This window comes from Eumetopias jubatus, unplaced genomic scaffold (assembly GCF_037043125.1).
Source record: "Eumetopias jubatus isolate StellerSeaLion01/CBP00866 unplaced genomic scaffold, mEumJub1_p1.0 scaffold_10, whole genome shotgun sequence".
Lineage (NCBI taxonomy): Eukaryota > Metazoa > Chordata > Mammalia > Carnivora > Otariidae > Eumetopias > Eumetopias jubatus.
Window position 1 is genome coordinate 58,209,232 of NW_028274816.1, and position 27,605 is coordinate 58,236,836.

At 52.1% G+C, this 27,605-nt stretch overlaps 2 protein-coding genes across 2 annotated transcripts; one reads left to right on the forward strand and one right to left on the reverse strand.

Moving 5' to 3' along the window:
• On the reverse strand, positions 1-22,987 carry NUP62 (nucleoporin 62). The gene is made up of 2 exons (XM_028091504.2): positions 22,834-22,987; positions 1-2,804 (listed from the first exon to the last, which is right to left on the reverse strand). The coding sequence occupies exon 2, from the start codon at positions 2,738-2,740 to the stop codon at positions 1,151-1,153; it is 1,590 nt and encodes a 529-aa protein (XP_027947305.2). The 5' UTR covers positions 2,741-2,804; positions 22,834-22,987; the 3' UTR covers positions 1-1,150.
• ATF5 (activating transcription factor 5) lies at positions 22,437-27,516 on the forward strand. The gene is made up of 4 exons (XM_028091542.2): positions 22,437-22,525; positions 22,745-22,909; positions 24,919-25,215; positions 26,180-27,516. Exons 3-4 carry the CDS (start codon positions 25,038-25,040, stop codon positions 26,842-26,844), a joined length of 843 nt encoding a protein of 280 aa, XP_027947343.1. The 5' UTR covers positions 22,437-22,525; positions 22,745-22,909; positions 24,919-25,037; the 3' UTR covers positions 26,845-27,516.
• Positions 27,517-27,605: the final 89 nt, after the last annotated feature.

The following is a 27,605-nucleotide window of genomic DNA, read 5'->3' on the forward strand; positions in this document are numbered from 1 at the left end:
TTTTTCCGTTCCACAATAACTTTTATTTAGGAAAGCAATATATAGTCATAGGTATCTCAGACAGTGCAGCAAAGTATAAAGACAAATACAAAAGACACTCAGGAAACAAATGGTTGGCTTCTGTCTTCTGGACGCCATGGATCTCACTGTAACAGACTAGGTTTGCTCCAGCATTGCCAAGTTCCGACCCGAGTCTGTGGCCGCCTCTGGCACCCGTGGCCATTTCAGCAGGTATTTTGTGGATGAACATTTGATGCCGTGTTTCATCTCCATTGTTTGTTCATTCAAAAATGTGAGAGGGATTGTGCTGAGGACACAAAAGGGACAAGAAACAGTCCCTGCCCACAGAGGCTCACACTCTAATGGGGAGGCAGAGAAGTAAACAGTCGGTACAAGACAGTGCAGCAAGTGTTACCAAAGATGCACGCTCTGTGTGGCGTAGGGGCCACAGGACAGCCACCTGACCCAAACTTGGGGCAGCTGAGAGAGCTTCCTGGAGGAGGTGAGGCCTAAGATAAGGAGACCTGGAGGAGGAAGTGGCCTGTCAGCCAGGCAAGGTAAAGAGCTCCCCAGTGTGAGTCTGACCCTTTTCTCAACACTGCATTCAAGTCCCTCATCTGACTGGTCCTTCCTCCTTTGAAATTCTACATCCCACAGTTGGTCCTATTCACAAGTCCCTCCTTCGTACTGTAGTGAATCTCCGCGTGCACACACCTTACACCAGGATGCCGTGTTCTCAAGGACGGAGACTCTCTTCACTGTACCTACAACTATGTTGAGCAGAATGGCTGCTCAGCAGACCCTGGGGCTAGGAGAAGATGGGTTTTGGGTGAACGCCAGCACTTCTCTAGCACTTGGCTGGAGCAAGAAGGATGGGGTGGGTGGGGGTCATAGTGAAAGGGGTCTGAGATATACAAAAAGATACGCAAAGAAACCACACCCACTAGGCTGCTGCCTGGACCAGAAAGCTTAGAATACTTCTATTTTCACTAATGCAAAGTCAAACCACAGAACTGTTCTCAACGGCACTGTCATTTGAAAGAAAGGAACAAACAAGTATTCACTGCAACCAAAAACTAGACAGTAATTGCGCATCCCCCACTGCCCCCAACACCCTGGGAACACACAGGCCCTGAAGATGGCTGGCAACTCAGTCGAATGTGATCCGGAAACTGCGCTCCTGCTCCTTGCGACGTCCCTCGCACACCTTGGTCACCTCCTCCACCTTCCTCTGCAGCAGGGCCGAGTTCTGGTCGATCCACTGCAGCGAGTCCATGTGTGCGTTGAGAATCTTGCAGATCTGCTGCAGTGGGTCGCTGGTGTCGGCCGGACCTCCAGATGTGTTCAGGTGCTCGATGATGTCCTTGAGGTCTTGGGCCATGCGCTTCAGCTGGGCGTCGATGTTCTCAGCCAGCTTGTAGGTTTTCTCACGCTCCTCGTCGGCATGCTGCAGGTAGACGGTGCCACTCTGCTCCTTGACCGACTCCTCCAGAGGGCTCAGCAGGTCTTCCAGCTCCTTCTGCTGAGACAGGATGAAGTCGAGCTCTTGGTCCAGCCTCTTCTGGTCCAGCTTCACTTTCTCCACCTCACGGTGGAGGGTAGTGATCTTCTCCCCATTCTCTATCAGTGTGCGGTCCCAGGCATTGACCTGTGTGGCCTGCTGCAGGAAGTGCCGCTCCTGGTCCTCCAGCTCCAGACTCCACTTGTTGATCAGACTCTCCAGCTGGGCGTAGGTCATCACAGGGCTGGCGGATGCCCCAGCGCTGCCACTGGGGCCAGGTGGCGCGGCCACAGCAGCTGGTGCATTGCTGGCGATCCCGGCTGGTGCCAGTGGCTTCAGATTCAAGGCGAAGCCAGTGGTGGTGGTGGATGTAGTGGTGGGGGCGGCAGCGGCGGCAGTGGTGGTGGATGTTGTTGTGGAGGCAGTAGGAGCTGCTCCAGGGGCCTTTAAGCTGAAGCCCAGCGTTCCAGCCCCGGGAGTTCCGGCCGTTGTCGAAGGGGTACAAAGGGAAAGCCCAGTGGCGGTGGACGAGGTTGAAGCGGTGGCTAGTGAGGCAAACAGCGTGGGCCCAGCGCTGGTGGTGGCAGCAGCAGGGGCAGGAGCAGCTGGCTGGGTTGCTCCTGCTCCGGTGGCAGCTGGAGTGGCGGGAGTGAAGGGCAATCCGGCAAGGGCTGTGGGCTGGGTCGACGTCCCCATTGAGCCAATATTGAAACCTGAGGCCCCGGTCTGGGTTGTGCCTCCCCCTGTGAATGAGAACCCTCCTGGTGCGGTGGACGGGGCGGCAGAGGTGGTGGTGGAGCCGAACACGAAGCCGGTGGGGGCTGTGCTCTGGCCGGAGGTGACGGCGCTCGAGATGGCACTGGTGAGGGTGCTGCTGCCGAGCCCAAAGCTGCCAGTGGGGGCCGGGGCCGGGGCCGGGGCCGGGGCGGCCGCTGCACTGCTCAAGTTGAGCTTTGGCGCGCTGATCCCTAAGGAAAATCCAGTTCCTCCTGTAGCAGGAGTTGTGGTTCCAAAGCTGAATCCTGGGGTCTGTGTTGCTGGAGCTTGGGTCGTGAGCGAGAATAGGCCACTAGAAGGGGTGCTTGCGGCCGGTTGGGAGGGAGTCCCAAAATTAAACCCACCAGTGCCAGATGTAGAGAAAGAAAACCCGGTAGCAGGCGTGGTTGTCGCCGTCTTTGCAGCACCAAATGTGAACCCGCCTGTGGGGGCCCCAGTGCCTCCAAAATTAAACCCGCTCATGGCTCCAGAGTCTGGTGGCGACAGCTACTCAGGCTCCCAAAGCAGATCCGTCAGTGTCCGCAACCTTGGGAAGATTTTTAAAGCAGAGTAAGTCACATGATCAGATGGCAGCCTGGGGAAGGCAACCTCACTGGCAAGATGGAGCAGTGTGGAGGGTGGCGGGACTGGATGATTAGAGTATGTGGCCACCATCCCACTCCCTGCTATAACCTAGCCAGGCCCTGTTAAAACTAGAAAAGAAAGATCCAGAGGCAAACGCCCATGCCCTGGGGGTCACGTGCTAGGAACCAGATGTGCTTGGGACAGGCACGGTCACATTCAGCACAAGCAGGACTATCTGTTGCCCTAGAGGAGAAGGCCAAAGAGCCCCTGAGGAGGAGATCAGATTCAAGGCACTTCTGGAGAGTGGGACTAGAAGCACACAAAGTTAACACCTTCAGAACCTGCTCCCTAGGCTTCCCTGCGGAATGCAAGTGGGAGGTGGTAGGTGATGGACTGCTCTGAGTGCCACCCTGAGTATCTTTGGGGACCTCAGAGAGGCCCCAGAAAGTGGAGTTGTATGGCAGGGCACGAGGCACCTAAAGGCCTCATCTGTGCACACCCCTGACCATTTAGGAGGATGGAGGTATGTTGGAGCATCCCCTTGCCCCCCCCCCTTTTTTTAAAGATTTTATTTATTCATTTCTCAGAGAGAGAGAGTAAAGCAGGGAGAGCAGTGGGCAGAGGGAGAAGCAGACTCCTTGCCGAGCAGGAAGCCCGATGTGGGGCTCGTTCCCGGGACTCCAGGACCATGACCTGAGCTGAAGGCAGAGGCTTAACCGACTGAGCCACCCAGGTGTCCCTCCTGCCCTCCTTCTAACTCAGCGGTGGACATGGGACCCAAGTCAGCTAACTCAGACCTCCCCTGGGATTTCTCTCCAGGGACTTAAGAGGAGGTGGCGTGCTTCACCTACGGGTGTAGGGCACAGAGAATGTGCACGTGGGGCACCCCCTCATCCTTCCAGCCATTTGCAGCTGAGCTGCACAGAGTAGGGAGGAGGAGGGAAGGAGGGAGAGGGAAAGTGATCATGTGCCCAGAGGATTCACACATGTTCACAGGGTCCTGCACTGGCTCTGGTGAGGAAAGAGAAGGGAGCCCAGGAGGACCTGTGAACACCCGGCTGTAAATAAATTCTCAGACACCTGTGGGTTGTAGCTGACCTCAAGTTTAACAGGAATTCATGGTTGGCTGCCACTGCTCAGTGGGTTTCTGCCCCCCGCCCCCACTGTGGCTGCAGGATGAGAAATGCCGATTCCAATGTAGACGCCAGGGTGATTTCCAGGCAGCTTGGTGTGCCCAGTACCATGCTACATACATTCTCCTTAGCCACCAGACCCTCAGCTAACTTCACAACAGTCCTACAGGGAGGCTGGGATGATGGTCCCCATGCAAAGAGAGGGAAAGAGAGGCTCGTATGGAAGTAACTTGTCAATTCTTATCCCACAGTGGGCCCTGAACCTGGCCATGGGCTGTAAACCCCTCTTTATTTCCACTCCATCAAACTGGTCCATCTGGTCACAGGCACACAGCCCTGCTTTGGGGCATGGCCACCATGCTGTACCCCAACCTCCACCCAATACCCCGCAGAGCTTGTTTTCCCTTCATCTAAAACAGCTAAGGTAGTTCAGCAGCAAGACAGCTCCCTGTTCTCAGGCACAAAGTTGGTTCTCCAGACATAAAGAAAAGACCCAGATTTGAACTCTGCTTCTGCTACGAGCCGTGGGTCCTAGGGCAAGTTACTCCTGAGCCTCTCTACACCTCAGTTTCCCCAACTCTAAGGAGGATGATCCCCCTCCCACGTGAAGGATAAACAAGGTCATGACAGAGAAGCCAAGTGCCTGGCCCAGAGAAGGCATCCACAAGTCCTGTTTCCTCTTCCCTCTCTCTTCAGGGCCAGTTTTACTTCTTCAAGTATTCTTAGGAATCCTCTCGTGGCCTGGGCCAGAGGAAACCTGCTGTGGCTGCCCCTCCCGAACTTCCACGGCACCCTCTGCCTTCCTGGTAGACTCCAGTATTTCCTTCTCCTCCTCCACACAGACACATGCTTCTAGGAAGATGACCTCAATGTGGTCTGCTCTGCCCCCGGGGCCGCCTGGTTTAAGCGAGCAGATCTCAACTGGCTGCCCATCAGCACCTCCAGGGGTGGGTGTTCAAAATGTACACTGCAGCCAGACCAACGGGGGCAGTCTCTTTTGGGGGGAGGCCCTGGCTGTGGCATTTTTATAAAGATTTTCTGGGGGCTCCTGTGAAAGGTCCCTTCATTCTCACCACAGCTATGTCTGAGCCCCCAGGGCCGCTCGCGCCCCACTGCCCTGCGCCAGACCCCCTCTCGCATGGGAGCGCACACCTCCCCACTCAAGAGCCACGTCAAGCCAGGTTTGCCGTTACCAGCAGCCCAAAGCATCCGAACAGCTACGCCTATGTGTCTCATTTCTCAAGACCTCAGCCCAAGAGAGCTTCTATTAATGAGCTGCAGCTAAATTTTTCCACAAGAGCATTTATAAAAAGCTCTCTGCAACTATTAAAAAACTAAAAGAAAAACAATCATCTGTGGGGGCTTTCCTGGTTTAATGGTTCACCATTTATTAAATGCCTCATCAGTTTCCGATACCACACAGGCTAGGGAATCTACTAACAGTGGCAAACACATACTGATTCAGCCCTGTGCTATGCGCTTTAGATGTTATTACTGCTCACTTACTCGAAAAGCAGGTCCATTTCATAAACCAGGAGAGTGAGGCCCAGAGAGGTTACCTAAGCCGTGGCTCTTGCCCTTGAGGTAGCCAGAGACAGGGCAAACGTGAACTTCAGTACCAGGGCTCTAGGCAGGGATGATGGGGGGTGAGGGTGGGGAGGGGTCACATAGGGCACATTTTCCTGAGCTGAGTGTGGAAGGATGCGAGGTCAGCCAGGGTCGGTCAGGTGGGTGGGAGGAAGGGCCTGGGTGAGGCAGAGAGAGGCTGAGACACAGGTGTCTCTGGGGTGCTAAGTGATTTGGTGTGGCCGGAGGGAGTGTTTGTGCATGGAGTAAAGAGCTGACTCAGGGGGTGCCTGGGTGGCTCAGTTGGTTAAGCAACTGCCTTCGGCTCGGGTCATGATCCTGGAGTCCCGGGATCAAGTCCCACATTGGGCTCCCTGCTCAGCGGGGAGTCTGCCTCTCCCTCTGACCCTCCTCCCTCTCATGCTCTGTCTATCTCTCTCTCAAATAAATAAATAAGATTAAAAAAAAAAAAAAAAAAAAAAAAGAGCTGACTCAGAAGGCCTGGGTTATCCACACCCGGCACGTTCCAGAGAAAAGACTAGCCCTTTTCTAGTTTCCTGTGAGATAACCTGCAAGCCCTGACAGCTTGACCTCTGCAGGGGCAAGACACTAATGATGGTCAGTTACACAGATGTTCCGGCCTACATGACCGACCCCCAGCAAAAATCCTGGACACCAAGGCTCAGGTGAGCTTCCTTGAAGGGCAAAACTCCACAGGGGCGAATTAAGTGTTGTCGTAGGACTCTGCTGGGAGCGACAACTGGAAGCTCACACCTGGTCTCTCCTAGACTCTTCCTGGTGCACCTTTTACCTTTGCCGACTGATCTCCCTCCTTTTGCTGTAACCATGAATCTAACAGCTTTGCTGAGTTCTGTCTTTCCAGCTAATCACTGAACCTAAGGGTGGTCTCGCGGACTCCTGAGCACAATGTGTGCACAGTGCTGTGTGATGTGACGGGAGCTGTTGGTTGGGAAAGGACATGTTGATGGCTCAGACTTCATTTTGAGTGAGCCATGCAGGGACCTGAAGGTTGGGGAGACTAACACGGCCAGATACGTGTGTGGGGAATTGACTGGAGGAGAAGAAGCTAAAGGGTCAGGTGGCTGGGAGGAGGCTGGGGTGATGTGATGGTCTAAGCCAAGAGCCTCAGTGAGGAGCCAGGACTCTGGGGACAGAGGAGAGAGAACCCCAATCTGGGAAACGTGTAAGTCTGTGCAGAAATGAAATGAAGCGATGGTTTTGCAGAGGCTGTCTCAAGTGAACAAAGCTGTCAACCAAGACCCGGACTTTGGGAGTTTCTCACAAATGTGTCTGAACAGATACACACTATTCTGAGCTCTGATACAGGATTTTCCACCTTTACCAAAGGGGCAAGCTTTCCTACAAGAGCAGCTGACAGCGCTTGGGTCAGGTGCTTAGGGCTGGGCGGCCACAGACGTGGCATCTGTAGCTCACGTGGGCCTGGAGTGAGGAGGGGCTGACTCGAAGTCACCCAGTTACTGATAGAGCCGCCTGCCCTGCACCTGTCCTTGTTTTTTAAACCACATCTGCCTGCGCTCACAGCCCAGGGGAGTCGGGAGGATCTGACCTACAGACTCATCCTGTCCCCCAGCTTCGAGGACCATGGTTTCCATCACCTCCAACTTCACTCAGGTCCACTAACCTGACCTCTCCATTCTTTGCTACTCCAAATCCCAACTTTATCTAATTTATTTACTTAGCCCTATTCTGTGTAGTGATGACAACAGAGACAAAACAAACTCTTGGTAGCGCAACATTAACTCACACAACAAACACATCTGAGCACCTGCTATGTATGAGCACTGTTCCAGGCCCTGGGAATATGGCTGTGACGGAGAGAATGAGTCCCTGCTCTCTCATGGAGCTTCTCTTCCAGCAGAGGAGACAGACAGGAAAACAACAAACTTCATAAAAGGAATCCTACAGCATGCTAGAACAGGCTAAGCATTATGGAAGAAGAAAAAGTGGTGCAGGGAAAGGGGAACACGGCAGCAGCAGCATGAGGGTAAAGGGGTTGACTGAGTCACACTGAGGAAAAAGGTAGAACAAAGCTGGGGGGTGGGGCACGGCCATGACAACAGGAAGCCAGTGTGGTTAAGCCCAGCCCCTTTCCTATATCCGGAACAGGGGTGTTTGGGAATGAATATGTGGGTATCTCAGCCTTGGACCAAAGGAATGGAAGGATTAAGAAGACAATGTGTGTTTGTGTGGAGTCTGTGTGACAGAATAATGGCCTCCATACATGTCCACCCCCAACCCCAACCCTGTGAATACGAGACCTCACACGGCCAAAGGGACTTTGCAGATGTGATTAAATTAAGGATTTTGAGATGGGGAGATTACCCTGGATGGGCTGCATGGATCCTAAATGTAACCGTGAGGGTCCTTAAGTGGAAGGGGGAGACAGAAGATGTGACCATGGAAGAACATTCTGAAAGATGCTATGCTGCTGGCTCTGAAGACAGAGGAAGGGGCCCCAAGCCAAGGAATGCGGGGGGTCTCTAGAAGATGGAAAAGGCAAAACATGGATTCTCCCCCAGAGTTTCCAGAAGGAAGGAGGTCCTGTGGACCCATTTCAGACTTCTTTCAGAACTGTAAGAGGACAACTGTGTTTTAAGCCACTAAGTTTGTGGTCATTTGTTACGACAACAGGAAGCTGATAGAGGAATGGGGGAGAAAGAACAGAATGGATTCAATCTAGATAAATGGATGGGAAATACATCCTGGAGTTGGGGCCAAGGAAGAGGCTGGAGAAGAGAGGTGATGGGGCCAGGGCAGGTCTGCCTCTGTGCATTGGGGCCAAGGGGAGAGGGTGCAACAGTTACTGGGCCCCGGAAGCCGGGGAGCTGATGGGAAAAGAACAGAGAGCTGTGATTCTGAGAATCTGGACGTCCCCTGCTGCTGGGGCGACCTCACCAGGGGTGTGGGATGTGTGCAAAACCCAGCAACAACAGGCCACCTATGACGGAGGGAGGGACAAGGTGGCCTGGGAGCATGAGAAGGGCTGGTGATGGTGACAGTGTCAGCCCACAGGGCAGGATTTTCTGCTTTTGTTCACTACTGTTATGCCTAGCACCTAGGGCAGTGTCCCAGCACGCAGAAGGTGCTCCATAAATAACTGCAAGTGACCGACTATCTGACAACTAAGAACTACCATTACGGAGCGCCACCTATGTAATGGTACTGGGCCAGGAATACTAGGTAGCAGCACAATGAATCCTTCCTGGATGGGAAACAGGCTCACAGAGGTGATGTAACTTCTTCAAAGTCACATAGCGGCAAACACTAGTCCCAGGATGGGAATCCAGATCTTTCTGGAGCTAAGTCCTGAAGTTCTGCCTGGAGCAAGGAAGGAAGAGATGTCAGTTAAAATTAAGTCTTAAAGGATGAATGGGGTTCCCTGGGCAGACATGTCACCGAGAGAGTGATATCCATAGGCCAGCTTCTGTACAGCTGTGGCTGGAGCAGCAGGCTGTGGGGAGGTGGGGTTGGGGGCCAGGTCACAGAAGGAGATTGCCAGGCTAGTCCATCCAATGGAGACAAAGCCATAACACTGTTTCCCTTCCTGATCCCGTAGCTGTCCTTCATCTTCACACCTCAGAAATGTAAGTGACCCTTCCACACTAGGCTCCTCCACTGGGCTGCTGTCCCCTTCCTTTATACCAGTTCTACTCCACTTCGTTTGGGGCAGCAGTGAGTCCAGCCAAAGGGCTCTCATTCCCAGGGCTTCTCGATGGGGCTTGGGATTATGAATCCAGGGTTTTCTAGTCCACTAATGGGCCAGGATGGGGGGAGGCACTGCAGACAGTAGGCCTGTAGCTGTTATCACAAGTCCAGATCGTGGATTTCTGTGCGCTCTGAGGACAGGGGCCTTTGTTCGTCCTTTGCTGTCACTCAGCAAGGCTCCGCAGCAGCCCTTTGGCCAGAGCCCCTGCTTCTCCACTCCCTAACCCTGGGATCTTAGATTCTAAATTCATTCCCCATGCCTGTTTCCTCATATGAAAACCAGGGATTACAGTGCACGAATCTGCACTGGGCGCTTAGCACGCTCCACCCTTGGGGCCCAGGAAAAGCTAACCTCTTATTAATGCAAGTTCTGGGAGCAACTGGAGCAAATGCTCCTGACATTTCAGCCCATGGCCACCTGGTGGTGCTGCCAACAACGCTGAGCCCAGGAAGCAAGGAAGGAGGAGCTATCTCTGTGGGAGCCACCCCCCCAAATTAGCAATTTAATGGAGCGCCTAGTTGAGTTGGTACAGCCTGGGACTCTTGATCTCAGGGTTGTAAATTTGAGTTGGGTGGAGAGATTACTTAAAAATAAAATCTTCAGGGCGCGTGGGTGGCTCAGTTGGTTAAGCGACTGCCTTCGGCTCAGGTCATGATCCTGGAGTCCCAGGATCGAGTCCCGCGTCGGGCTCCCTGCTCAGCAGGGAGTCTGCTTCTCCCTCTGACCCTACCCCCTCTCATGTGCTCTCTCTCATTCTCTCCCTCAAATAAATAAAATCTTTAAAAAAATAAAATAAAATAAAATCTTCAGCGGCGCCTGCGTGGCTGAGTCGTTAAGCCTCTGCCTTCGGCTCAGGTCATGATCCCAGGGTCCTGGGATCGAGCCCCAGATCGGGCTCCCTGCTCGGCGGGAAGCCTGCTTCTCTCTCTCCCACTCCCCCTGCTTGTGTTCCCTCTCTCCCCGTGTCTCTGTCAAATAAATAAATAAAATCTTTAAAAAAAAAAATTAAAAAAAATCTTTAAAAATACATAAAACCTTAAAAAAAATAAATTAGCAATTTAAGACTTGGGAGGATGTGTGATGACGGGCTCAGACAGACCAGAGGAGGAGAGAAACAAGGGGAGCACAGGAGGTGGGAGGAGGAGAGAAAAGGAGGGAAGTCAGAGACTGAAGGGACCTTTGCCTTTGGCCCCCATCAGCCCAGCCAGGAAAATCTGATCCCCACGGAGATTCGAATGTGCTCCGCTGTCCTTCCCCAACACCCTCCACACCCTCCCCCCCACAATCATCTCTCTCCTCTGGGTTGTCTCACCAACATGTAAAACAGAGCTCATTGGCCACTCACCCCAAGTCAGCCAACTCTGCTTATTAAACATCTCTTGAATCAGTTCCCCTCAAAGAAAAATCCTCTAACCCTCAGGGAACAGGTGAGCTCAGAGAGCTAGCCCTTCAGGAAATCAACTGATAAGCAGCGAGCAGCTTGCTAACAGCCAAGGCAGTGTCTCCACTGGTCCAGGCTGAAGAGACAGCAGCACAGAGGCCGAGGCAGCAGTGTGCTGGGAGGGCTCCAGAGCAGTGAGGGGTCGGTGAGGCCAGACTAGGGTGCAGTATGAAGCCACAGGTCCTATGTGAAAGGATCTCATTTGTTTCAAAGGACTCCCGCAGGCAGCTGGGGAGGAGCCAGTGGTGTTCTGGGCCACTCTGTCAGACTCTAACACAACTACCGTGCCTGGTGGGCATGGCCAACCTTGGTTGCCCAGAATGGAGCCTCGGAGAAAGGCAGGAGGCTTTTGTAAGCTAAATTGGCAGCAGGGAAACTTCACTGCTCATGGCAGTGTGAAGACCTTCTCTTCCACAGTGCATGGTGTCCCCAACAGGGAAGGCAGACTGACACCGCCTCTTTCCAATGGCCCTCTCACCGCCTTAGGCCACTTGGGATTCTGGTCCCAATTTCCTAAGCCTGCTCCTCCCTGAGGACCTGCACATTCGAGGCCCTTCAACCTCCCAGGTATAGTGAACTTGTGTTAAACATTAGAGACCTGTGAAAAGAGGACACACAGGAGGCTTGTCCGTCCATCTGTCTGTCTGCTCTTCAGGGGGAGGAGCTGCAGAAAGCCTCACAGCTTGCTTCACTGCTGCCTGTCTTTTCCCCCACATGGTGTCCCATGATCAGATTCTTCAACTGCACGCTAACTGCTGAGGCAGCTTTGTCACACATATTCCATTTCTCAATCTACCCAATGACATGGTGGCAATTTTATTTTTAAAGATTTTTTCATTTACTTGAGAGAGAGAGAGAGAGAGAGAGAGAGAGAGAGAGAGAGAGAGAAGCTGACTCCCTGTTGAGCATGGGGCTCCCCTGGTGGTGGCTCTTTTAAAAATGAAATTTAAATTCTTTTTGTGAACAGTTTGATCATGTGGTTCTACATTCCAAAGGGAATACTGTGGTCTCCGTCCTCCCCTGTCCCCACAGCCACCAGCTCTCTTCCCCGGAGACAAGCGGTTGGGTTTCCTGTGCCTCTTTCCAGATTTTTTTGATGCATTTAAGCAAATGCAGTGCGCTCTCTACCCCTCTGTACACGAAGGTCACATGTCAGACCCACTATCCATTTTCACTTACTCTATCTTAAGACTCATTTTATGCAGCCTTATTATCCTCACTGGACAGAGGAGAGCCAGTCTGGCAGAGGCACCAACATCCTGCCTCGGCTGTTTGCTCCTGTGGGTTGCCTCGAGCTGGTACCCAAATGCCTCTTGGATTCATAGGTTCCCAGCCTTCCCTTCCTTCCTTCCCCTGAAAAAACTACCCCAAGAAGTCACTTCCCAGCTAATTAGTGATTACATTCTCCTTTACTCCAAGGCTGGAATTATACCCAAAGGAGCTCAGGTGGTGGGAAAAACAGCAGTTTTCCCACAGGGAAAACAAATCAGGTTAAGACGTGTGTGGAAAAGAAGTCAGGAAACAAGAGTCGATTTTAAGGAAGGTTCTAGAACGACTCAATATAAAATAATGGGACTGGAAGAGATCTGAGGAATACTCTGGTGCAGGGCCCCCTACCTATTTTGCCAAGAACTGTTTTCTATTGAAAGATTTTTTTGTCTAACTGCATTTTTGATATTTTTCTTTTTTCAAGATTTTATTTGTGAGGAAAAGAGAGAGAGAGTGAGCATGTACAAGCAGGGGTAGTGGCAGGCAGAGGAAGAAGCAGGTTCCCCGTTGAGCAAGGAGCCTGTTGTGGGACTCGAGCCCAGGACCCCGGGATCATGACCTGAGCTGAGCTGAAGGCAGACACTTAACCAAGCCACCCAGGCATCCGTAACATTTAAATGTTAGCTGCACAATTAATACACATCACCAACAAAGCTAAGATTCTCTTGATCACCACCCTCCACCCTGGTTCCCACACCTGTGAGGTAACTGCTGTCATGTATCTTTTATCTGTGTATTTGTGCGTGCATTCATAGCCTGAGGAGATGAAATGATTCTAATTTTCATCAACAATACTGCAACAAGCATGCTTGTTCACACCTTCTTTGGCACAGGTGCCTTTTTTCCAGGGCAAATCCCCAAAAGGAGAGTTGCTGGCCATGGATACTTGCATTTTGGTTTTCCTGGGGGCAACCAAAATGTCCTCCAACCTGCCTCTACCCATCTCTATTCTAACTGGCAGTTCCTGGAGAGAATCATTTCCCTACAACCTGCCAGCACCTGAGATTAGGTAGCTCCATCACTCTGATGTACCAACTGCATTATTAAAAAATAATGATAAAAGCACTAACCATTCAGCACTCATTATACACTAGCCTGTGCTGGGTAATTGACAAATAACCTCATTCATTCAGTCAGCAAACATCCACTAAGACTTAGAACAGGACAGGCCCTGTGCTGGGCAAACAAAGACAATATGATAATGGTCACCATCTTCATGAAACTACAGTGATAAATATAAAGAAAAAGTTACCAGAATTGAAAACAGTACTCAAACAAAAACTTGCACACAAATATTCACAGAGGCATTATCCCCAATAGCCAAAAGGTACCCTCATTGGCAGCCACTCTTTCCCTCCATCATTCCACTCCAGCCCCACTTGTTCTCAACTGCCTAAAGTATTCCTGCCTTGGGGCCTTTGCACCTGCCGGTCCGTTGTCCTGGAACGCTCAACCCAAGTGTCCCCATGGCTCACTCCTTTATATTCCTCAGCCTTTGCTAAAATGTCACCTACTGGGGCACCTGGGTGGCTCAGACGGTTAAGTGTCTGCCTTCGGCTCAGGTCATGATCCTGGGGTCCTAGGATCGAGACCCACATTGGGCTCCCTGCTGAGCAGGGAGCCTGCTTCTCCCTCTCCTCTGCCTGCTGCTCCCCCTGCTTGTACTCTCTCTCTGACAAATAAAAAATAAAAAATCTTGGGCACCTGGGTGGCTCAGATGGTTGGGCGTCTGCCTTCAGCTCAGGTCATGATCCCAGGGTCCTGGGATCGAGTCCCGCATCGGGCTCCCTGCTCCTTGGGAGCCCGCTCCTCCCTCTGCTTTTCTCTCTCTCCCTCTCTCTTTCTCTCTCTCCCTCTGTCTCTCATGAATAAATAAATAAAATCTTTAAAAAAATAAAAAAATGTCATCTACTCAGTAAGGCCTTTCCTGGCTATCCTTAGACTTAGCACCATCTGAGACAGTAATATACTGAACTTACGGATTTCATTTATTGCCTGTCTCTCCATTAGAATGTCAGGTACACAAGGCGCAGCATTTTTGTCTGTGATTTCCACTGTGGTATCCCCAGTGTTAGTAATAGTTGCTGGCCACCACAGGCACTCAGCAAATGCTTGACAATGGAATAAAGAGATCCAAGGGTTGCTTTGTGCCAGGTGCTTTTTGTATACTGTCTCCTTTAGTCCTGACCCTTCCAACTGCGAGGTAGGTACCACCAGTATTTCCCTTTTAGGGTTAAGTAACTTGTCCAATGTCAACATAAATGTCAAAGTCAGGATGATTAAGACAAGATCTTTTGCCCTCAACTAATTCAGAATTTACTGAGAGTAACAAAGAGATAAATGATAGGATGACACTGTGAAAGAGCTCTGGTTAGAACCTCCTGGAAGCCTAGGCGACATGGTGATTACCTTCACCTGGGGAATGGGTAAGGGGAGGGTCAGGGAAACACTCCTAGAAGAGGAAGGGATATCTAAGCTTAGGTTTGAAGGATGTGACGGAGTTAGGGTAGGAAGGAGTTAGGTCAACACCTCATTTCAGGCAAAAGCTTGGAGAGGCAAGGGCCTGCTGCCTTGTGGAATGGTGTTAAATACCTGTGTTAAAAATCGCAAGATGCTAGAGGTGTCTGGGTGGCTCAGATGGTTAAGTGTCTGACTTTTGATTTCGGCTCAGGTCATGATCTCAGGGTTGTGGGATCAAGCCCCACGTCAGACTCCACACTGGGCGTGGTGCCTGCTTAAAATTCTCTTTCTCAGGGAGCCTGGGTGGCTCAGTCGGTTAAGCATCTGCCTTCGGCTTAGGTCATGATCTCAGGGTCCTGGGATCAAGCCCCACATAGGGCTCCCTGCTCAAAGGGGAGTCTGCTTCTCCCTCTGCCTCTGCCCTTCATTCTGCTCATGTTCTAATAAATACATAAAATCTTAAAAAAAAGATTCTCTCCTTCCAAAAAAAAAAAAATGATGTATTGACATATGTTACAAAATGGATGAACATTGAAAGCTGGATAAAAGACCATCTATGACATGATTCCATTCATATGAAATGCCTACAATAGGTTCGACAAATCTAGAGACAGAAAGCAGGTTAGTGGTTGCCTACGGCTGAGGGATGGGGGAACAAGGAGTGACTGCTAATGGGTATGGGATATGGGGTTTCTTTGGGGAATGATGAAAATGTTTCAAAATTAGATTATGGTGATGGTTGCACAACTCTGTACTAAAAACCTCTGAATTGTACACTTTAATAAACGGAGGTGCATTATACAATACCTCAAAATAAAACCAATAAACCAACCAACCAGGCATGGGACGCCAGGAAGGGGTTGAGAGGGCAGAAGTGAAGTTACAGAGGTGGGCAGGGGCCAGGCTCAGTCCTGACTTTACCTTGAGGGCAGGGGCTGGGCACAGTAGTTTCCAAAGATAGGATCATGCTTTCTTCTGGGGACAAGTAAAGCTGGCCTGGGAAGGAGACAGGAGTTGAAATGCTCCAGTCAGCTATGAGGCCATCAGGGGCTCCCTGAGAAATGCAGCTGGGCATGGGGACTCTAAGAGCACAGCAGGTGGGATTCTACATCACACACACCTGTGCTCCCTCCCCAGCCTCACTCCCTGTAATCAACACCAGCCATCTCAGGGGAGAGGCAGTGATGTCATTGTGAGGGAGGAAAAGGTCCAGGCTGGGTTGTGGTAGAGACAGTTGCCATGAAGATGGTTTCTCTGGGGACCAGGTGAAAGCCACCAGAAGTGGGCGGCAGAGTGGCTTTGACTCTGAGAACCAGAAATCAATCACAGCCCCTACCTGTCTCTAGGTATCAAGTGTCATGCTAACATTTCTGGACGTTTATTATGTGCTAGGCTGTTTGCAGTGCTTTACCTGCACTGACTTCCAACTTGATGAGGTGGGAACTGTTCATGACTCCATTTTACAGATAAGCAAACTAAAGTCAAGAGAGCCTTAGTAACTTACCCAAAGTCACACAGGTAGTCAGTACCGACCCAGGCTGTCCAACCCCAGAGCTGAGCTAAGTACTCACGAGCCTCTCCAATGTGACTTTTCCACCCCACCCCCCAACACATGCCATGTCTAGTACTCCCTTCCCACTCTCTAAGGACATCTCGGGCGTATCCGTCACCTTCCAGACTTGTGTAGGTTTCACCCTGAATCTAATTCAGTGCTGTCCACCTTCTCCAGCCAAGGCGAGACTCCTGAAGGCTCGGAGTGAAGGGGGGCATAAGCTGCTCTTTCCTGTCCCTACCTCTGGAATCTGTTCCTGCTCTGGGTGGGGGCAGGCAGAGAAGGGCAAAGGGCTCTTGAACTAATTGGGAATGGGGCTCTGCTGGTCCTGACCCAATGCTCTCCATGGACAGCCCCCACATGTTCAGGGGGGCACCTGGGGGCCTTGGGGGCCTATGAGGTTTTCCCATTTTGGTCCCCTGCCTCTACCTCTCTCTCTCTTGCTCCCCTCAGCTCCCACTATGACTGGCCATCCCAGGAGTGCTGGCAGGGTTCATGTCCTGCTACCTTCCTCTTGTGCTCAAGCCACCCCGTGGGAACTATAGATATGTGACCCACAACCTGGAAGGGGCTCTCCACTTCTCTTCCCCTATTTGGAAGGATGAGCTCGTTTGCTTTGAGAAAGGGAAGGCAGCCCTGGCAGCCAGGTCTTGGAATGTTCTAGTCAGATAGAACAACTTCAGAGGATACCAACATCAGGCAGGGCCACTCTGACGGTGGTGGACCAAGACAAAATAAGACCACTCTTTCAACACAGACAAAAAGCACAAACGTTGTCCAAAGCATAAAAATGACCCAAATCCCCTTCCCGGCTCAGAGTTGATGGGTGCTTCTCACATTAACCACAGCATTAGCTCTGCTCATTCCTCCTGGCTCTAGATAAGATAGCCAGTCCTGACTTGCCTCCACCTCCCAGCCTCCAATCCAGAGCGAAGCCTGCTTCCCTGAACCCTTCCCAAAGTGACTTAACTTAACCCAGCTCCCATAAGTCCTCCTTAATACCCACTTACTGAGATGCCCGGAGAGCCCCAGTGGTGGGTAGCTCCCTAGCTGCAACAGCAAGAAACCCAAGTTGTTCAACTACATGTGTTCCTGGTGGCCTCTGGCTGGAGGCACGGACAGTGATAAGAACAGAAAGGGTAATAAGACACCAGCCCCTCTCTGGCAGGAACCCAACCCTCAAGGACAATTCCTGAGACCTCCTTCCCTGCTCCCCACCAACACGGCCCTTTAGACTTTACATGGGACTGGATCCGAACAAAGCCCTACTCCTCCTCAAACTTGATCAGTCCAGCAGGGAGCGGTGTGGTCCAAATTCTCAGCAACTCTAGAATGAGGAGTACTTGGTTCCTTTTGTTCTCTGCTCTGGGCAGAGAGGATTACAGATCTGAGGGTGGGGAGAAATCACTGAACCAAAGGTCAGGGATGACCCGCAGCCCGAGTCTACCCACACTCCTGGTATGTTAGGGTTTCTCTCAATTACTTGCCAACCTTTTAAAAACTTGCATCTTACAGAAAATGCTGGACTTTCAACTTCTGTAAAATTGGAAGCTCTGCACTGCTGGGCTGGCATTGCTGCCCAGCAAGTTGGGCCACCCCAGAGCCGCACCCGTGACTTTTGGGCTCCCCGGGGCTTGCTGGCCTCTCCCTGACACAGGGCCTTTGGGTTTAGAGGTGGCTTACTCGCTGAGCCAGGAACTGTTCTAGGCCTTTTCATGTATTTTATCTCTTTGGTCCTCATCCGCTGCCCTCTGAGGGTTGTTACTGTCCCCCCTTTACAACAACACCACTGCAGCACACAGGGTACAGTACATTATCTTGCTGGAGGTCACACAGCAGTAGTGATGGCATCCCGAGCTCTGGGCACTATGTGGTCAATTACCTTCAGTTTGCCTGGTCCTTTTCCTATAGCTAGTCCCAGTGGGCACGGGAAGGGGTACCCTAGGGCTGACCCTAGCCTTCATCTCCCAGATGAGAAAACAGGCTCCCAAAGGGAGGTGTGGTAGGCTGGATAATGGCTCTCCAAAGAGGTCCACATCCTAGTCCCCAAAACCTGTGAATGTATTACCCTACATGGTAAAAGAAGGTTTGCAGGTATGATTAAATTGAGGATCTTGTGATGAAGACATGCTGGATGATCTGGATGAGCCCCAACGTAAACATAATGCCTTGGTAAGAGGTAGGGCAAGAAGATCACAGGAGAGGAGATGATGGAAGCAAAGGTCAGAGTGATGCAAAAAGGGCCATGAGCCAAGGAGCACAGGCGCCTCTGGAAAAGGCAAGAAAATGGATTCTCCCCTCCAGCCTCCAGAAGGAACAACAGCCCTGTGAACCTATTTTAGACTTAGAGTCTTCAGAACTAAAAGGGAATAAATATGTTGATTTGAGCCACTAAGTTTACGATGACGCGTTACAGCAGCTACACAAGAAACCAATACAGAAGATGACCGAGGTGCCAGAGCTGGTGCAGCAGCACGGGGCCTACCTCAGCTGGAAGAGCTGTGGCTGCCTCTGCCCAGGGACACACAGCAGGCGCGAGGGAAGGGCTCTGGAGCTATTGGGCTATGTGGCAGGTCGATGCTCCACATGCCTGGCCCCAAGTTGCCCTTTCCCCAACTGGGATGGCCTTGGCCTTCCTGCCCTTGTTTGCTAGGACGTCTGCCTCCAACCCCCCACCCACATGACCCAGGTACCTGCCCTAGCGCCTCTTCAGAAAGAATCTAGGCCCATCTGATGCAAACTCTGTCCCTTTTCCATCATGCCAGGCTGTCACCTTGATTGGGAAGCCAGTGAGGGGTGGCTGGTGAGGAGGGCCTCCACTAGGACAGGGGAGATGGGGAGGAGCAGGTCGGAATCAATAGAATTTGGCAATTGTGAGCTGCAGCAAACCTGAGGTGAAGGTCTGGGTGAGGTGGCCTCCCAGCAGGCTATGCCCTAGGCTGGGGGTCAGGGACCTCATAGATCTGAGGGAAAACAGGCTCCCCCTGGGGCTTGTAGGGCCTCAGAAGCTGTGCAGTATTGCAGAGGCCTGGGCTCTAACTAGCACTGTGATTGTGCACAACCCTCTTCACCTCTTGGGACCTCATTCTCACCCCCTGCAAGACAAGTAGGTTAGCTTCTGCAATCTGAGGCCCCTTCTCAGCACTGAATCTGATACTCAGGGTCCTGCACAGGTGGCTGCTCTCCTGCCCCCTCCCCTGCTGTACTGGGACCTCTTCCCAATTCAGGGCTCTAGGGCTGCACTAACCAGGAACTGTTGCCAGGTGAGCCAGGGCCCTCAGAGAATCCTCCCCCCAACTCCCCCTCCCCATCAAAGAGCCAGGGTGATGCAACCTGCCTGCAATAGCCACCTCACTCCCCAAGCCTGGCTCCTCCGCACTGAAAAAGAGTCCCCAGAAGCCCCACCCATGCTCCCAGCCCCAGCTCAGGAGTTGAAGGGACTGGGGCACCTGGACCCTGGAATACTCTCCAAGCTGGGGGAGGCAGAGGCATTTGAGTCCTGGAAGTGCCATGGGTCCAGGTCAAGAGTAGGCACAGGAGAAGGCTCAGGGTGCCAAGACCTGGGCTCAAAGGTAGCCACTGATGACCTACCACCCACAAATTAGAATACACCAGGAAGGGCTAGGGAGCTAAAGTGTGCAAACTGGCACCCACTCAGTAGGAATCAGTCAAGCTGCTTGGGTGGGACAGCGGGCACCAGGGCTCAACAGGGTAAGATCCAACAGCTAGAGAGAGAAAAAGGTGCAAGGGGCTGAGACAGGAGGACCAGGGTCCCTGCCCCAACATCTCCTCAGTCAGCATATGTGGCATGCGGCTGGCAACATGATTCCCACACTAAGCAAGTTCATTTCCAGTTACTAAAAAATATCCTACCTGGCCATCCTCTCAAAAACCCTTAATTCCAGTCTATGAGACAAAACCAAATTGAGGGATATTACATAGAATAACCAACCAGCACTCTTCAAAACTGCCACGGTCATGAAAACCTAGCAAAGTCTGAGAAACTAGTGCAGAGACCAGAGGAGGCTAAGGAGACAAGATGACTAGATGTGATATGGCATCTTGGAACAAAAAAACAGCATTAAGAACAACTAATGAAATCAGTATAAAGCGTGCACTTTAAAAGCCCATACCGTTCTCCCACTGTCCCCTGCTTGTGTTCCCTCTCTCACTGTGTCTGTCAGATAAATAAATAAAATCTTATAAGAAAAAAGGGGGGGGGGTCCTGGGTGGCTCAGTCGTTAGGCATCTGCCTTCGGCTCAGGTCATGATCCCAGGGTCCTGGGATCGAGCCCCGCATTGGGCTCCCTGCTCAGCGGGAAGCCTGCCTCTCCCTCTCCCACTCCCCCTGCTTGTGTTCCCTCTCTCGCTGTGTCTCTGTCAAATAAATAAATAAAATCTTAAAAAAAAAAAAAAAAAAAGTCCATACAGATGTGGGTTCTTCAGTTGTGACAAACATACCACAGTGATGTAAGAGGTCAACAATGGGGAAAACTGGATGAGGGGTATATGGAGACTCTCTATACTATCTTTTTAAGTTTTCTGTAAATAAAAAATTATTCCAAAATAAGAACTTAATTAAAAAAACACCTTGTTCATGTGTACATACTAAAAGATCTTTTCAGAAGAAGACTCAAGATTTTGGGTGGGAAGGGGACATGGGATGGACAGGACTTACTTTCAGCAGTCTGAGAGTCCACCCTAATCCTACCTGCTATGGCTCAAATATCTATACTGAGAAGTGGAAGGAGGTGGGCCCTTAAGTCTCATTTAAAAGGCTGGAAGATCTTTTAAAGCACTTACTACTTAGCAGTGCAAATCATACACATCCACCTCAACAATAACAACAACATCCCCCCCCCCTTTCGTAGCACCTACTGTTTGCCAGGCACTTATCTAAGTGCTTGACCTGAATTAACTCACTGAATCCTCGTTAACAGTACTAAGAAGTAGTCACTATTTCTTTTTTAAGTAAACTCTACCTCTGTGGGGCTCAAACTCACAACCCCGAGATCAAGAGTCACATGCTTTACCAAGACTGAGCCAGCCAGGTGTCCCAGAAGTAAGCACTGTTAACTGCCATGTATACTGCTACATTTCTATTAACTAATTTCCAGACTTTTATTCTGGTACTATTAGTGGAAACCGAGGCACAGGGAAGTAAGAGAAATTGCCAGTAAGCTAGCAAGGGGGGTAGAGTCAAGGTTTGAACCCAACAACCTGGTGCCAGAATCTGCGTTTAACTGCTACTCTATGCTGCCTAGTTAATAACCTAGCCCCTATAGGTCAAGTCCTCAAATACTGGCAGAGTGGACAGTAAGTGCTCTAAGTGAAAGTAGTCAGATCCCAAGGACTTCCTGCATGCAACAGAAACCTGCAAATCTTCATTCCCAGGTAACTCCCAAGATAAGGGTTCCCCACCTTCTCTGGATCTCCTAACCGCCACATTCGATGTCAAGCTAACTCCAGGTGTCCTGCTGCGGACAGATGCAAGGCGGGAAATGGAGGGGTTTCTGGAGCAAAGACGCACACCTACTTGGGCTACTGGAGGGCCTAGTGCACAGGGAGGGAATGGTCAGGAAGCCCCCCTCTTGTAGTAAAGGGCAATGCAGATCTCCCTATTTGGGGCAGGGCTGGTAAACTGATCTAGTGGGGGGCAGCTGAAGCAGAGAACCTTCTGAAAGGAATTCTGGATGAGTGCTGAGGATAAGGGCTGATGGGAGGTGGACAGAGGATGGAGAAAAGGTAAGAGTCAGGGTGATGATGCCTGTTTCCCTGCAACGGCGCCCCGTGAATACGGCTGAGCATCATCATCTGGAACGAGGAAGGGTGGGGATGGCTGGCAATTACTGATACCTTGAAGGAGTGAAGAAGACACAAGAATGGCCTACTAGCAGATGCTGGATGGTCCAACGTCTGGAGCTCTTGCCAGGGCAGGAGGAAGGGGTGAGACTGGACCCCAGACTGGACCCCCAGGAAGGGGTGGAAGGGGTAGGGTTATTAAAAATAAAATACGTCGAACAGGCACGTAAGAGCCCGGCTCTGGGTTTTACAGGCACCGAATTATTTGATTCTCACCAGGCAGAGTTGATTATTTTCCTCATTTTATAGGTAGTTCCCGATCTACGAGACTACACAACTTATCTGCCACCGTCGCAGGTAGGAGATCTGAACGGCGCGCACGGTCTCATTGTGACTCAGACCAGAGTCTAACCCACAAAAGGGTTCTCAGCGTGGGGCGGCAGTTGGGGGGATGGAGAGACCAGCATGTGGCTGGCCGGAAATTCGGGAAGCAGGGCAAAAGAAAACGAAAGAAGAACGGGTGCAGGTCTCAGAGTAGAAAAGGGACCGAATCCCCAGAATCGGGGTGGGGGGGTGGGAGGGGCGGGGGCTGGACCTCAGAGTCAGAGAGACAGAGAACCAGAGTCAGAGGGAGCAAAGGGCCAACCACCCCGGATCGGAGGAGGGGGCCAGAACCCCTGGGGTAGGAAGGAAGACGGGGCTGGATCCCCAGGTCAGAGAGAAAAATGCCGAACTCTCGGGGTCGGGAGGAGGAGGGGACTGGATCCCAGGATCCCCGAGAGGAAGGGGCCAGGCCCGCCTCCCGGTCGGGGCCTCGCGGGGCGGGGCGCGGAAGAATCCGGGCGGGCCGTGCTGCGCCACCCCCGGTATATTTGTCCCCAGTCCCCGGGGCCGCCTCATTCCCCGTCCTCAGATCACAATCTCGCCTCAGGCTACCGAGACGCCATCTCCGCCCGCGCAGCCCCAGCTATGGCTCTGTAGTCGCGACCCCTGTGTGTCCCGGCCCGTCTCCGCGCTCACCGCGCTTGCGCTCTTCTCTACCGCCTTCTTTTCTTCAGCCGAGGCCGCCGCCGCCTCTCCTTCCCGCAGCCATGGAGTGAGTAACCGCTCGCCCCTCCCTCTCCAACCGCCTTTCCCGCCCTTTCGAAGCTCGCGGCTTTCACGACCAGTCAGGGTGGGGGGTGGGGTGGGTTGACGAGAGTGAGGAATCACGGTCGCGCAGGCGCAGAAGAGGAAAGACGCGCCGTTGGTACGTGGCCGAGCATGCGCATTCGACCGATGGGGGGAAGGGTGCGTTCTCCGGGAGAATGTCGGCGTTTAAAGAGTGTCTGCGTGCAGGTGCGCCTGCGCACTAGCCCCAAGGGAGGCGGGGGGGGGGGGAAACGAGTCTGTCCGCGAGCCGTTGCTCACGTGCACAAGCCCACCAGATCCCGTATTTTTCTGTGAAGGGCGGGCAGTAAGCAGCCGCACGTGCGCACTGACTCCCCCAACGCCCGCAGGCGTGAGAGCAGTTGGATCGGTAGCGGAGCATGCGCTTCGGCCCTGAGCGAGAGAACCGCCTGTGTAAAGGGTCGGGGTTGGGGACCGGTTCTCCGCCGGCCCCCTCCACTCTCCCGGCTCCACGTTGCGCAGGCTCACAGCACAATTTAAGTTTCATTCAGGCACATGCTGGGGCGGGGGGGGGGGCTGACTTAGATTGACAGGGCGGAAGGCGAGGCTTAGAGGCTACCGGTTAAGAAGGGCGTGGAACTAGGATCACAGCGGCCATGAGGGGCGGGGTTTGGGAAGGGTGGAGCCCATTGTGAGAAGGGGCGTGGCCAGGCAAATTTAGCCGAGGGGTGGGGTTTCGATCGGAGAAAAGGCGGGGCCTCTGGGGAATCATCGGAAGGGGTGGGGTGCGAGACTTGGGCAGGACTGGGGCGGTCATCACAAATTTCAAAGGAAGCCCTGGGACTTGGTAGATAGATCCCGTTAATGGAGGGGCAGGACTGGGGGACTTCCCCTGAGAACTGATTTGAGCTCGCCTCTTGGGAGGAGGTGGAGCCTAAAGAAAAAGCTTTAGAGGAAGGGATGTGGCTGGAAGAAAATTCTGGGACTGAGTTTATGAAGTGGGGCGAGTGGGTGGGGCTTAAGGAAATTCCCCTGGGAGACCATTAGGTTTCTGTACAGGAAGGAGTGGGGCTTGGGAATTCTAAGAAAAGTAACTGGGACATAAAGAGAATTCCCTTGGGAGTGGGTGGGGCTCAGAGATTTGGGGAAAGAATAGATTCAGAATTCCGATAGAGCAAGGTGCAGTCTCAAGCCCCGTTGGAAGGGGAAGGGAGGACCCTCGGGACGTGGAGGTGTGGCTTGGTTTCTCTAAGACTTTGGCGGTGGATGAGGATGGCTTCTGACACCACCTACTTTTTTTTTTAAATTTTTTATTGTTATGTAAATCACCATATATTACATAATTTGTTTTGGTGTACTGTTCCATGATTCATTGTTTGTTCATAACACCCAGTGCTCCATGCAGAATGTGCCCTCCTCAATACCCATCACCAGGCTAACCCATCCCCCCACCCTCCTCCCCTCCAGAAACCTCAGTTTGTTTTTCAGAGTCCATCATCTCTCCTGGTTCGTCTCCCCCTCTGACTTACTCCCCTTCATTCTTCCTCTCCTGCTATCTTCTTCTTTTTTTTTTTTCTTAAAATATGTTGCATTATTTGTTTCAGAGGTACAGATCTGTGATTCAACAGTCTTACACAATTCACAGCGCTCACCGTAGCACATATCTTCCCCAATGTCCATCACCCAGCCACCCCATCCCTCCCACCCCCGACCACTCCAGCAACCCTCAGTTTGTTCCTGAGATTAAGAATTCCTCATATCAGTGAGGTCATATGATACATGTCTTTCTCTGATTGACTTATTTCACTCAGCATAACACCCTCCAGTTCCATCCACGTCGTTGCAAATGGCAAGATCTCATTCCTTTTGATGGCTGCATAATATTCCATTGCGTATATATACCACATCTTCTTTATCCATTCATCTGTCGATGGACATCTTGGCTCTTTCCACAGTTTGGCTATTTGACACCACCTACTTTTGTCTCACTTATAGGTCTTCCACTTTCGCCTTGGTGCCTGTCTTTGCCCAACTGAGCAACCTCCAGAGCCTCCTTCCAGCTGTCGGTTCAGCCTTCTTCATTGCCACCGGTGCCCAGAGCCTGTGCTGCAGCCATGTCACTCCTGGCGACCCTGGGGCTGGAGCTGGACAGGGCCCTGCTCCCAGCTAGTGGTCTGGGCTGGCTCGTAGACTATGGGAAACTCCCCCTGGCTCCTGCCCCCCTGGGCCCCTGTGAAATCCTTGGGGGAGCCCTGGAGGGCGGGCTCCCAGGGGGAGGAGAGCCCCTGGCAGGTAAGGGAGGTGGGGAATGGAGGTGGGGTGAGCTGGGGCATGGGGGCAGGGGAGAAGAATTCAGTGATTCATTCAATAAATATTTATTGAGTACCTGCAATGCACCAGGGGCTGCTTTAGGTGCTGGCAGATACAGCTGAGACAAGACTGACATAATGCCTGTCCTCCTGGAACTCACACTGTATTGGGGAGGCAGAAAAAAGACCAATGAGGTGATGATGGGTTGGGATAAGTGGGAAACACTTAGTAGCTGAGCTGAAAAATGAAAACAGTCCGAGTTTAGAGAGGGTAGCCAAGAAACACATAGGTAACATTTTGGCCAAGACCTAAAGGCTGGGAAAAATAAGCCATGAAAAGACCCAAGGGAAGAGCTTTTCAGGTATAGGAAACAGTGTCCCCAGGAGCCCTGGGGCAGAAGTTATTTTATTCATTAGTGTATCCCAAATGCTTGGCACATAGTGGGTTCTCAATAATTAATGAATTAAAGATGAAAGAGGCTGTGTTGTGTGTGTGATCTAGTTTGCCTTTTAAGAATAGAGAGTAAATCAGAAACTACAGACATAGGGTAATCAGTAAAGCGGATGTTGGAATGGTTGAAGAAATGTCTGGTTGACTTTTGTTGTTTGGGTCATTTGGTTGGTTGACTGGTTCATTGACTGGTTGGTTAAGGGGTTGACTGGTTGGTTGACGGATTCCTTCAGTTCCTTGATTGGCCAACTGGTGGTTAAGTTGGTTGACTGGGTAGTTGATTGGTTGGTTAACTGGTTGGTTAGATGTTTGGTTTGTGGGCTGGTTTGTTGATTTGTTGAGTAGCCTGATGATTCATTGATTGGTCGGTTGATTGATTGTCTGCTTGGTGGTTTCACTCAATGAATGGCATGAACGAAGCAGGTAGGAATGAGCACCAGGTTGGGTGGAAGGCCAGGAACTCAATGACACTTATGTCCCTCCTCCGATCCTCCAGGTGATGGCTTCTCTGACTGGATGACTGAGCGGGTGGACTTTACAGCCCTCCTGCCCCTGGAACCCCCCTTGCCCCCAGGTGCCCTCCCCCCACCTTCCCCACCCCCACCTGACTTGGAAGCCATGGCCTCTCTCCTCAAGAAGGAGCTGGAACAGATGGAAGACTTCTTCCTTGATGCTCCACTCCTCCCACCGCCCTCCCCATCACCGCAGCTACCACCCTCAGCACCCTCCCTCCCCCTCCCACTCCCCCTCCCGACCTTTGACCTCCCCCAGCCCCCTGCCCTGGATACCCTTGACTTGCTGGCCATCTACTGCCGCAGCGAGGCCGGGCAGGGAGACTCAGGGTTGGCGCCCCTGCCCCCACCACAGCAGCCCCCTCCTCCTCCCTCTCCGCCCTCTCGCCCAGCCCCCTACCCCAATCCTGCCACCACCCGAGGGGACCGCAAGCAAAAGAAGAGAGACCAGAACAAGTCAGCGGCTCTGAGGTACCGCCAGAGGAAGCGGGCAGAGGGCGAGGCCCTGGAGGGCGAGTGCCAGGGGCTGGAGGCACGCAACCGGGAGTTGAGGGAGAGGGCTGAGTCGGTGGAGCGTGAGATCCAATATGTCAAGGATTTGCTCATTGAGGTGTATAAGGCTCGAAGCCAGAGGACCCGGAGCAGCTAGAGGGGCAGGAGCTTTGGGTCATAGGGGGCACTGGGTCTTCAGCTCACTTCTGTTTCTGGGGCTGAGGTGGGAGGGTCCCTCCATCATCCATCCCCCTGTCTGTCTCTCTCTCCTTCTCCCTGTCTCCTTTTATCTTTGTCTCCTCTCCTGTCCATTTCTGAATCTGCTCCCCTTCTCCCTCCCCAGTATCATGGAGTGGTTTGGCCTTAGTCAACATCTACACTCCTCATGTAACAGCTGAGGGCCTGGGGCTTGCAGGGAATTCAGGGAGCAGGGGAGAGTTTGCAAACCTGGCCTCTCAGACAGGGAAGTGAGGCCAGGAAGCTATGCAGAATGAATGTGCAACCAAGGATGGGAGAGCGAGCTGGGGACGTGAGGCAGGGAGGGCTTCAGGAATGGCACCCTACTAATAATATAAGCAAAAAGCAAGCCAAGTGACCTTGGGGAAGTGGCTTTGGGTGGGAAGCCAAAAGACAGCCAAGTTCACAGAGCAGGTGAATATGCAGGTAGACGGGGAGGTGGGCAGGGCGAGGGATGGCCATAATTGGTGACTGGGTGTTCATTTTAGCTCTGGGAGGAAATCAGTGTTTGTGGAGGTGTTGGGAGAGGGGCTGCATCTAGGTGAGGGAGGGCAGGGACTGATCCTTTTGGTGATTTGTGAGCGGAAATAAAATGAAGAATTTCCCCTGGTCTATGTGTCTTTGTCTTGCAGAGAAGTTGGGGAGAGGGCAGTCTCAGGCCAAAGATGATACTAACAGTAG

What these genes read in the sequence shown, in the direction of transcription:
- NUP62 (XM_028091504.2), bottom strand. Translation starts at nt 2,740, where the DNA reads ATGAGCGGGTTTAATTTTGGAGGCACTGGGGCCCCCACAGGCGGGTTC.
- ATF5 (XM_028091542.2), top strand. Translation starts at nt 25,038, where the DNA reads ATGTCACTCCTGGCGACCCTGGGGCTGGAGCTGGACAGGGCCCTGCTC. An exon ending in GGGAGGAGAGCCCCTGGCAG is followed by an intron (nt 25,216 to 26,179) that starts GTAAGGGAGGTG and finishes CCGATCCTCCAG; the next exon opens with GTGATGGCTTCTCTGACTGG.